This window comes from Phalacrocorax aristotelis, chromosome 2 (assembly GCF_949628215.1).
Source record: "Phalacrocorax aristotelis chromosome 2, bGulAri2.1, whole genome shotgun sequence".
Classification (NCBI taxonomy): Eukaryota; Metazoa; Chordata; class Aves; order Suliformes; family Phalacrocoracidae; genus Phalacrocorax; species Phalacrocorax aristotelis.
The window spans coordinates 53,715,978-53,727,995 of NC_134277.1; the positions used below are offsets into that span (position 1 = coordinate 53,715,978).

General features: G+C 36.7%; 1 protein-coding gene across 1 annotated transcript in view; it reads left to right on the forward strand.

The window, feature by feature from the left end:
- The window catches only part of DPY19L1 (dpy-19 like C-mannosyltransferase 1), a 49,263-nt gene that overhangs the window by 10,204 nt on the left and 27,041 nt on the right, over nucleotides 1–12,018 (forward strand). The window contains exons 6-8 of the mRNA XM_075083600.1: nucleotides 3,301–3,421; nucleotides 5,080–5,173; nucleotides 8,808–8,865. Of these exons, the coding sequence (XP_074939701.1) occupies nucleotides 3,301–3,421; nucleotides 5,080–5,173; nucleotides 8,808–8,865 (273 nt within the window). The remainder of the gene's footprint in view (nucleotides 1–3,300; nucleotides 3,422–5,079; nucleotides 5,174–8,807; nucleotides 8,866–12,018) is intronic.

Consider the following 12,018-nt stretch of genomic DNA (forward strand, 5'->3'; position numbering starts at 1 on the left):
TGGTGGGAAGATGCTTGTGGATTTACTTGTTGGCAGTGAAATTTTTCCTTCTGATATCAGCTTCCAGTCATGTTTTGTGGAAGTGTTTCATTTCCTGTTTGATATTTTAGGATCTTTCCAGGTGTTTCAGCCCAATAGTAGCATTAAGGCTGAATTTTAATATTTTTGTTTAGTGGATTTCAAAATTAATTGCATCAAAAATAGCCTTGAAATCTAGTTACTAAACAGGATGTTAAATCCATTACACAGAGTAGAACAATTTACCTGCACGTACAGCCGGTACTAGCCATGAAAACTTAAGAACGAGGAAAAAAATAAAAAAAACGTAAAGTGAGTCCATAGCAATCACTACATCATCTGTGTAAATTAAAAATATAAGCATTAAAAAAAAAAAATCTGTCAAAAGCAACAACTCAGTCTGCGTAGTTATACAATATTATAGTCCCAATAAAGTCTTGATTTTCCAGGTATTTGCTGCATAGTCAGGTTGTTCCAGTATTTGTGGTTTTTTTTCATCTGTGATCCCTGATGCAAAATGACAGAGAGAGAATGTGTTCATTTCTTTGGTGGAGAAATAATGTGTTAAGTTTACTTTGTGGCTGTTCATCGTTGCAGGACAGTTGATACTTCTGTGTGTGGCAGTGATGATGAAAATTTGAGTTGGAGTGATGAGTGTTGTGTAGTTGGTGTTAAAATGCTTACTCAAAAGCAGCTAGTAAAAGGGATTGACTTTTCTACATGCTCTTTTACAGCGAAGGACTGGACCAGCCCACAGAGATCTGCTGAGTCTGAGAGCCAGTCTTTTGTTTTCCAAGTTTTGCATTTACTGCTGTATCTGATATGGAACAGTAAAAATTCTAAAAATGCCATTGTGCTCTAATTGACCTAGCAATTTTGTGCTAGTAATTTGCTTCTGTTTTTATGCCCATGTTAACTGTTTTGTGTAGAGTAGCTTTTGGCAAAAAATGTTTGTTTTGCATGAAGTACCTAACTTGGTACCTTTTTAGGGAATATTCATATGTGGTAACACCTGCAGCAGACACATGCACTTGTGACATAAAAATGTTAAGTTGATAAATCAATAAAATTTCAACATTGGTTCAGCAAGAATGTTTTATGTGCTTAGGGTAATGTCAGCTTTTCAGGGCTGGTGATGCAGATATGCTAGACAGATATCTCTAAGCTGCCACGTGCATTCTTTTGGCAGTGTAGAAACCACATTCAGGTGATAAGAGGAAAGATTTGGTCTTGGTTCCCCAGTCCTGTTTTTGCCTGTCTGGAGATGGGGCAAGTGTCTGGCTCTCGTATGCACACACACACATTCAAAAGTGCCAGGGCACAGATATTTAGAAAGCCTCCAGGAATTCAGGATAGTGTACTTTGCAGGACATAACGCTGAGATAGGGAGTCTTGGTCTAGAAAGATGTATTTTAAATATATGAAATTTACATTGTGAGAGTGTAAAGGCCACAAATGAAGTGAGCCATGGTGATTGGAGCCCTGGTACTAAAATTTAATGAATTATAGAGTCGCAGAATAGCTGAGGTTGGAAGGGATGTCTGAAGATCGTCTAGTCTCAATGCTCTGCTTGAAGCAGGGTGAAGCAGAGCATGTTGCTCAGGGCCATCTCCAGTTTCATTCTGAATATCTCTACCTCTGGGCAACCTGTTCCAGTGTTTGACCACCCTCAAAGTGTAAGCTTTTTCCTATGTATAAGTGGAATATCCTGTTTTTAAATTCATGCTCATTGTCTCTTGTCAACAGAAAAGTCTCTCAGTCATCTTTACTCTATGTCCTTCTTGTCTTGGGCAGCCTAGAACTCAGCACTGGAGGTATGGTCTTAGCAGTGCTGAGTAGAGGGGAAAGATCACCTCTCTTGTCCTGGTAGCACGCAGCCAAGGATACATTTGGCTTCTTTGCAACAAGAGTTTATCACTGGCTCAAGTACAACTTGTCCACCAGGACCCACAGGTCCTTTTCTGCAAAACTTCTAACTGGTCAACTCCAGTCTGTACTGGTACACGGTGGCGTTCCTCCCTGGTGCAGGACTTTGCATTTCCTTTTCATGAGATTCCTGTTGGCCCATTTCTCTAGCCTGTTGAGGTCCCTCCACATCAACCACTCCTTCCACTTTTGTATTGTACGGTCTTGCTGAGGGTTTTCTCTTGTGCCATCATCTAGTATAAAGACATAGAACAGAATTGGCACCAGATAAAAAAAGCATCTACAGCTGTCCCTGGATCTACCAAGACAGTCGTCGCAGAAGATTATGAAGTTGGTCAGTCATGATTTCCCTTTGTAAATCCATGCTGACTGCTTCCAATCACTTTTTTGTCCTTGGTATGTTTGGAAGTGGTTTCCAGGAGGATTTACTCCATCACGTTCTTGGAGAGGTGTATTTCTCTGCATTTCCTTCTTGTCCTTGAAGATAGAAGGGACATAAAGAGTTTTATTAATTGTATGGGGAAAGAAAAGAGGGAATCATCCTTCTCGTACATGTTTTCTGTGACACAGGGCTGAGACAGCTAGTACTGCAGTGGTGAAACATTTTCCGTCTGGAACCCCTGGGTTATAACTTTCAAAGCAGCTCAACTGGAATGGCCACATTATTCATTTATGAACTCTATAGAGTCAGTTGTATCCCGACAGGATAGCTTGGTAATGTTAACCAACGACTTTGCTGTGGGATGAGTTGTTAGTCTTCTGTGTGTAAAATACTGATGTTTTTTGTGTCAGGTGTTAAGATTTAATTTTATTGTTATTGTTACAAGAACATTACGACCTTTGCATGGAAAATGGGAATGCTGTCTTATATTGCACCTGGAAGCCCTTTCTAACGGATGCTTAAATTTTTACTCAGATAAACATCGATAGGTTAACACTAATGATTTGGTCCATTAATGTTCTTGCCAGGTGGAAAAAAATTAGTTGGTTATAATGGATTTAATTTGGCTGTCCTCTGTCAACAAAACCTGGGATTTTAATATTGGATAAACAAAAATAGTTAAATGGGGAACCTTCTAGACAATATTGAAATATATAATTTTGTAAAATGTTGCAGTTTGAAGCATGAAATTATTTCTGTTCTAAAGCAGGCATAATTTTAGTCTATTAATTAAGACTTGGTCTATGTTGGATGCCTTTAGGAAATTATGGTCAAAAATGCTAAGTGGTTGAGAACAATTCTGAGTTTAAAAAAAAATCCTGGATGAGGGCCAGTTGTCATGAGAGGTTACCTTGAGCATTGAGCTAAACTTGAAGTTCCTTTTTCAGAAACTTCAAATCCTGTTTTCCACCTAGGTGGTCCTCGCCAGCTGGTACCGTGTATATACTGCCGTTATGGATTTCTTTGGTGTACCAACAAAGACATGTTGGACTGTAAATAGAGGAAAAGGGCTTAGTCCAGTTGAAAGCTGTGAGGGTGAGTTGTGTTTTATTCTAGTTTCTTCCTGGAAGCATATAATTGTGGCTTTACATATTTCAGAAATAATAAATGTTCCTGTGTCTTTATCACTGATACGCTTTCATTTGGCTAAGCCTGTGTTTTTGGCAATTTCACAACATAAGTGAGAAGCATGAAAAAAGATACTTTTAAGGACACCAAGGGTGAGAATGTGGTCTTTGCTTATTAGATAGCTCCTCCTACCTAGTTTGAATTTATACTGCATTTCAAAACTTCACAGTTGTAGTCTCAGCCTTCATAACGTTGTAAAGAATAAGATGTCCTAAATGTAAATGGAGGCCACTGTACATGTATTAAATTTTGTAGCTTCTGTGTAATCCCCAATACACTCCAAGTTCTTACATTTCAAAAACTTACCCTCTGTATTTCTTCCCCTAACTACAAATTGTGGAGAGAGGAGGAAGGGGAAAAAGGTAACCGCAAGACTCCCTTTTAGAGAAATCCTGTGTAGTGATTCTGCTGGGAAGAATCCTCTTCCTTGTGTGACCTACTGTTCAGTACAAGAATTTCAATCTTACACCTTCATTTTGATACCAAAGCTTGGATGCTGACACTTCTTTGGTGGTTTTTTTCCACATTTAAAGTATTGGCTTGTCAACTAAGCATTATGCGATAAAAGTACCTTGCCGAGAAGCACTTTTGAGATGTTCTACAGTCAGTTAAAGCTGAATGATAGATGGTAGCTTGTGAAGTTGTTTCATTTTATCATTTAAAGTGTCTTTGTGTGGTGACAGGTTAGTATTTTTCCTTTGCACAAAGGCTGTAAGAACTTTCTTCAGAGCTTGAATGATTCACTTTCTCTAATTCTGTCAGAAGCAATAAACAGTGAATAAACGTATAACTTTTCATTCCCGTTTTTTGTAAAAACAAAACCAAACCAACAAAAACACCAACTATTGAGACTACCACGTTCAGTGAGCATATCATCATCATACTTTAGAGAACTGTCTTGCTGTATTTTCAGCAGTGGTGAATAATCATTTCTGCATACAAAACTATGAAGTTTTGCTTCTTTCTCTATAATGAAAAGCTTTTATGTCATATGGCTGAAATTATTAGAGCCAGGGGGGTTTAAAGAAATAATGGGAAAGAGAATAACAACAGAAGTGTGAATGCAGAAGTGTGTTTGAATGAATAAATTGAAAGACTTGCATTATTGGAAAATCTTTTGGCTTCTAATGAAACAAAAAAAAAAGCAAAGAGCATTGTGTCTGATATGTTTAACAGTAGATTTAATCTTGCAAGAGATGGGAAGTGAGAGTATAGGGGTTACAGTCCTGTTCTAAAAAGCTCTATGAAGTCGAAACATTTTCTGTAGAGAATGTTCTTAGTGATGTTTATGCTTTCTATACATTGCAGTGTGTTTTTCTACAGTTAATGCTTCCCTCTTGGCGTGTTCTGTTGCTGACTGCCCCAATGCTGTGTCCGCCCCACCTCTTCCCCCCCACCCCCCGAAGTGTAGTCTTCTGATTTGTGACATTAACTTTTTGTTGTTTCTTTTGTAGATATATTGTGGTAGTATGCTGTGTGCTGTATTATACTGATTGTGTGGTGGTTTATAAGCAATATGATCCTTGTTCTGTATCTGACAACATGTGTTAACTTTTTTTTATTAGGGTTGGGAGACCCTGCTTCCTTTTATGTTGCTGTGATTTTTCTTTTGAATGGATTAATGATGTCACTGTTCTTCATATACGGTACATACCTCAGGTAAGGCAGTTGAGACCGAGCTGTTTAGTTGGTACTAGCTGACAGTTTTTTATACAAAATTTGAAAAAGTGAATGCCAAAATATTTTTATGGAATATTGCTTCCTTGTTTGTACAGTAGTAGTGTTTTTTATTACATATACATTGTCACTACAAAATTACTGGAACAGAGAAGCTTTTTTGCTTAAAATAAATGGTGGTGCTGGAAAACATTGTGGAATACTTCAGTGAAGTGGTAACTCATTGATACCACCAGGCTGTGGATAAAACTAAATGCTGTACAGGTTTTGAATTACTTTAGGCAGGTTTCTGCTCTTAAAATTATCAGTGTAACGTACTTGGTTTAAAAGTTTGAATGACGTTATACTTTTAACTAAGACTGGAGTTTTTCCAATGCTTTGCCTCATGTCATATTTTATGTCTTTCAATTTTACCCTAACTGAGAAGGCAAAATATTTTTTAAGATAATGCATTCTTTTGGAGATTTGTATTCACTTCCTTTTTTTCTATGAATTTCTGTTTTCAGTATCTGTCCTTAAATTTCAGGAACTGTAATATACATTCATACAAAACCAGACTCCACATTTAGCAAAAAAAGGGAAGTGGAAATATTTTTCTGTTTATGTCTATTTTTATTTGTTAGTTTTGCAAAAAAGCAAAAGGCTGCTACATTTTCCTCTGACAGATGTGATTGCTTTCCCCCCTCATTCCCTGGCTTCACTGTCTTCTGGGGTTTTTTTCCTGCTTTCTCTGAAGCATGTGCTGATAGTTCAGATAAAGAATAGTGTAGGGCAGGTGCTGACAGTGAAAAGAGAAAGTTACCTAGTGCAACTATTAGGTGTTTGGGGGTAAAGAACATATGTTTGTATTCTTTAACATAGGATATTAATGTCTCATGTTTTGAGGAAGTAGATAAACTTTGAATATTCGTGTCATTTACTTGTCATTTTTGTCTAAAAGGAGATGTATGGAAACCTACATTTTATATATTAATGCCATTGAAAAATCAGTAAGGTCTTAATTTTTCAGTACTTTCCTTAGACTTGGGCTGTGTTGAATGTAAATAACTATCAAATGTCAATAGTAATTCAGTTTTTACTATAAATGGTCTGCAATGTAGGTAGTCAAAATGACTAGAATATAAAAGCAGTTTTTTCAAGGTGTAAGACACTAGCTGTCTGGGGTAATGAAAAATAACAAGTGCCTACGAAGTTTCCTGCAGGTAGGATTTTTACCTTACTAACTTATTCTGAAGAATATTCATAGATCTAGATGACTGCTTAGTCATCATGGCTGTTCCAAGGTTCCTCTTGGTCAAAGCAAGCCATAATATTTAGGCTTTTCCATAAGGTGTGAAAAATAAGAGCTGAATCTGGATTGATGCTATTCTACTACACTGAAGTAGGTAATCCTATGAATTGGCATAAGTCTCCTTCATAAAGCTGATTTGTTTCTGCTATGCATTTTGAAAAGCTTTTTCATAGCCTGACTCATTTGACGGTGGGAAGCAGTCCTCTAATATTTTCTGTCTTTTCATTCCTGAATTTGTTAGCAGTAGTCATCTCAAGATTACACCATTGTCTTTTCCAGGTTTTTTTTGTCTCCTTATATGTTCATAGAATGTGTAATCTTTTTATTTCAGCCTTTATTTGCTTTTAGTCTTTTTGCAACTTTGATTAGTGATGGAAGGTGGCAGGATAGTGGAAGACCATTATTTTCCAAGCTAGCATGTGTACATCTGTGCTCTCTGTGCTCTATCATGAGCTTGTTCAAAGAGTTAAACTAGCAGAAAGCTAGTTGCTTTTGTAGTTTTTTGTTGCAGGACTAGTTTTTGCTGTTTAGCTCCCTTAACAAATTTCCCCACAAGGTTAGAAGATTGCCAGGCATAGTATGTCCCTGCCCTAGCACTCTGAGTGAGGTCTCTGGTTATGCAAATGCATTTGGGAATCTTATATGATGCAAGTTAGTCTCAAGCTCTGGAGCATTCTCTGTTAAGATAACTGAAGCAATATGGTGAGAACTCATGCCAGTTTTTAGGGTTTTTTTTTATGGACACTGGAATGGCATTTGGATGATAAGCACTTTATGCAATTGTAAGATTCTGCCTCCCCCAACCTCCCTGCCTCTCTATTCTTGTAGTCAAGGGACAGAATACTTAAGCTGATTGTCAAATACCGCATCTTGAGGAGCTACCAGTAAATTTCCCGTATCTCCTTCTGACAGTACTTTTTCAGTATTTTGTTTCTTGCATGTTAATCAGCAATGAATTGCAGCATTTCCCCAGATGACTTTAAGCTTCACATTGTTGTACCCAGGGAGTCAAAAGACTGGTTCTTTCATTATTCCTGAGCTGACTCTACCAGACAAAGTATAACCGTTCAGGTCATCTGCAGTTCTTTCAAAATTACTAATTATTTATTGAATTTAGATTATTCTGTATTAAACATGGGAGAAGTAGGTTACAACTGAAGGGCATATACTTCACGAATTGCAGTACGGTATGGGAATTTCAGTGGAAAGTGGCATAGAAAGGCTTAACTACGTGTCTCTTACATGATAGCAGTGCACTGTTAGAAGATAACCAGTGTAACTCAACACTATACACAACTCTCTGTGAAATAGGCTGTGTTCACTTCCTTTTCTCAAAGATACTGACAAGGTGTGTTTCCCTGTGCTGTGCTACAGATTTACCAGTATTTTCTCATGTGGTAAAATAGTGATCCCTTATAGAGGCTGATAACTCTAAAGCATTCATAATATAATTGAGATCTTTGTATTCTAGACTTTAAGGTTTTGTCACATTAACCTTTAGCATAAGTGTTGAATTTTGTTTCTGGCTTTGGGTGGGTGGATTTGGTGTGTTGTTTTTTTTTTTGCAAATTTTGTTTGCTTTGTTTCTAAGGCTAACATTTTTTAATATTAGGCACATACTTTTAGTCGTTATGGGTTTCAGCGTTGATGCTTTTAGAATTTGTGGAATGAAACGTTGAGTTTTATGTGCAAGAATGCACAATTCCTGGAGGTCGTTTTAGCACTCAGTTGGTATCTTTCACCCTCAGATTTTGTACCCAGACCTCACTGTTTGTGTTTGGCTTGTATATTAGTGATGTTAGTGATAACATCATAGTGATGTTAGTGATAACATAGTCTTAGATTTAGACCAAAATTCCCTGTTGGATGATTCCCTGTTGGATGATTGAGCATGCAAATCCTTAAGTTTTCTGCTCAACATCTTAGGGAAGAAATACACCATTTATATTACCTGGTGTTTAAAAAAAAAAAGTTTGGCAATTTTCAAGACCAAGCTCTGGGTACAGCAGATGAAGCACCAGACATAATGATCTAAACTAAAGTTTGTGAGGAGTGGAATAACTGTTTTCAAGTTATTTACATTAAAATTGGTGTTTTGCAGAAAGGAGCTGGTATATGAAGAGTGGTCTGCTCTGAAATAGACATTATCTGAATACCTTGTATTTTAATATTGTGTGTACACTGGAGATTGCTCTCCCTTGATGCTTGAAATAATTTCCCCCCCCTCAGTAAATTTAGCCGTACATTAGTGCTGTTTCATATTTTTTAAGCGGCATTGACCATTAAGTGATTCTGTTGTACCTGTTTTTCCGCTTCTTTTCACAGTGGGAGCCGTCTAGGAGGCCTTGTTACGGTGATGTGTTTCTTTTTCAACCATGGAGAGGTAGGTGTTCCCCCTCCAACCTCCCTCCTCCATTTCTTTTTTCTTAAGTTTAAGCAAATTCTCATTTCATTAAAGATAGTGATGTTGCTTATATATTAAATTTAAAGGGAATAAGATATAATTGAAAGCATAATAGGCTATGACTCAAAAATGTATAGCACAGTCCAATGCGTCACCTTAGATGCTAAAAAAAAAAAATTCAGAAAGGACATATATTGTGAAGTGGTCCTGAGATTGAAATCTTAGGACTTCAAGTTTCAAAACATCAAAATATTCTGGTTTTGTGCCCATTCCTGGCATAACTAGGCTACATGTACCATATGGACAAGCTTCAGAAATGGAGATTTTCTTTAAATTGCTATGTATTTTACCAGAAATTCATGAGTAAACACACACACACGGCAAAGAAACCTATGTAAGTACTGATACGTTGTAGCCAGGATACACATATTTTAGAAACTGTGTATGTATATAGAGAATTCTAATACTAAACTTCTTTAGTAAGCTGCATTACAGGAAAAAAAACCAAAACCAAAACAAAACTGTCACTTAAAACATCTCCCTGTGTTCCCAGCTAATGCTGTTCATGCCATTGTTTCATATTTTGGAAGAAAACTCATGTATTTTATTCAGATACCCTTGGGCAGTGTTTGTTTTTTAACGTTCATTTTATGCATATAAATTTATATAAATATTTGTTTTATTTTACTTAAAATGCAGCTGTACTGTAAAGATTTTCTAGATGGAAACAAGCTACCTTATGACTTTAAGGATTAAAGTTGTGTTTTGTTTTCTTATTTTACTGTGCTGAACTTGATAGAAAACTCTGAGTAGTAAGACTATGTAGTTGCACATAACAGAATCAAAGATGCTTCTATTCTTAGTGAGCATTGACACTTTTCTTATAAAACAAAAATCTGTGTGATGAAATAGCTATTTTATTTTCAAGTTTCATTTGACATGTTTTTCTCTAAATATCATCTGTGAAGAATTTTCACCTGTGGATGTTAACTGCCTGGTCCAGACCAGGTAAATGCTACAAAGTTTCTAAACTTTTTTTGGTGGTCTAAGATGTAAATACAAAGAGTTTTGTGGGTTTCCATTCTTCGTAATGGCATCGTGAAGTGAATGTTTCATCCTTTGCTAGGAAATACTGGTAGAGAACGCACTGTTTGCCAAGTCTGTGAAGGTGATACAGTGTAACTTCAGAAAGGAACAAGTTGAAAACTTCAAAGGTGGTGGTAGCAATAATGAAAAGAAGCATTTCAGTATGACACAGGTGGGTCTCCTATCCCTAGGAGACTCTGTAGGAGAGCTCCCCTCTCTCTATGGGTGACTTGACTTGGGGGAAAAACACCAGTAATGTGTGTCTTTTAGAGAATTGCCTGAAATTAGGCTTGCATAGCTCTACACAGATGTAGTCTGGGCTTAGGTGGAGCTTAAGTAGGGTGACCCTGATTCAGGCTCAGCTGTATAGATTTCTGGAGAGCAATGGGACTTACTTGCAGAGGTGCAGTGTTAGGTCTCAGCTGGCTCTTTGCGCTTGTACTGTACCTAATGCAATAACTCAGAGTTGTATGATATTGTTGTGTACATAGAATTATGGTAATATATGCAACTACTTGTATGTAGGTGGTCTAGTGTCACTGTGTACTGTTGAATCACATGCAAGGGGTGTGCATGTGCACATATGTGTATAAAACTATTTTCTTTATCTCTTCAATATGCCTTCGATTCTGTGGAAATTGTCTTGCATGTGGTTCAGCAGTGTGTACAGAGGAGCTAGATGAATTGCTAAAAATTTGATTTCCTCTTCTGGAAGGACAGGACTGAGTTGCATGAGTAAGGCTGATCTGCAAGTCTTGGTATATCAGATTTAATGCTGTGTAAAAGTGATCAGCCTTCTGGCTTTGGGCTGGCATCCTAAGGCAGTATGTTTTCATTTGTGCTGTGCTTGTGCTAGTGTGTTTAAATGATTTCAAGCTTAGACAGATCTGATGTATTTATACCTGCAGCAAAGTTAGTTTAGAGCCTTGATAAATCATCCACAGATGATTGAGTTTAGTATTACATTCCAAATATGGAAAAATAGCATGAGCTACATCAGTAAATCCACTTTAAAGGTAATGCTGCCTTTTTATGGTTGTATATTCTCATCATTTCTTTCCTGTCTTTATCTATCTCCTCCAGTATCAAAAGATTTAGTAAATGAAATGTTGCTGTAGTCTTGAAAAATAATCAGAAACACTACACTGCTTTAGAATAATAATTTTATTTATTGGTAATAAAAATAATTTTAACTAATCACATCTGTGCATTCAGCTGAAGGCAACACATTAGAATATATATTTATGAAGGGTTTATTTGAATGGTAAACTGGGTGCAACTTTTACAGAGTGCTTTTAAACAGCAAGGACTGTGTTTGATTAACATGTTGGGCTTCTGTACTTCACATTTATTTTACACTATTAATTTAACATATTTGTGAAATAGCGAGATAATAGGCAAGGAATTGTATAATGTTGATTCTAGTGACTTCTTTAGTAAAACAGTATTTTAAAAAATGGTTTTAAGATTATAGGAAGCAGAGAGGGAACATCCTGGCATCAACATCCTATAAGCTTTCATATATTCATTATGGTCCATGTTAAGATGAACTAAGTTTTTGTCCTGTAGTTGTGAGGAACCTGCTACTGATATTTAGTGCAAACTATTGATAGCCATTTTGAGCCCATTTGTTTGTATATCAAGGTTGTCCTGTAAAGTTGTAATTATTTTTTTTTGTTGGTTAATGTCATCTGCAAGCAATTTATAAAAAGCTGAACATAAACATTGGAGATGACAGTTCTAGCTGAGCCATTTGCCATGAACTGAAAATTACTGAAAAAGCTATTCAGGTGACTTCATTGTATTGTGCTTTGCTTTGTTAGGGTTCAAGAATGAAGTATATAAGTTAGAATAAGCTCTGTAGGAGCCTAATTTCATATGTTCAGTTTTACTGGCCTGTTTTGGAGGGCAGCTTTGGATTTTATACTTTCTGTGCTAGTAGAAATGTGAAATGTTTATGACTTAGAGAACTGTAGCATAATGAAGAGTGTGTTATTTTTTCCATCAAATCCTCTCCCCACACACTTTCTCTATCTCAGTGTAGCA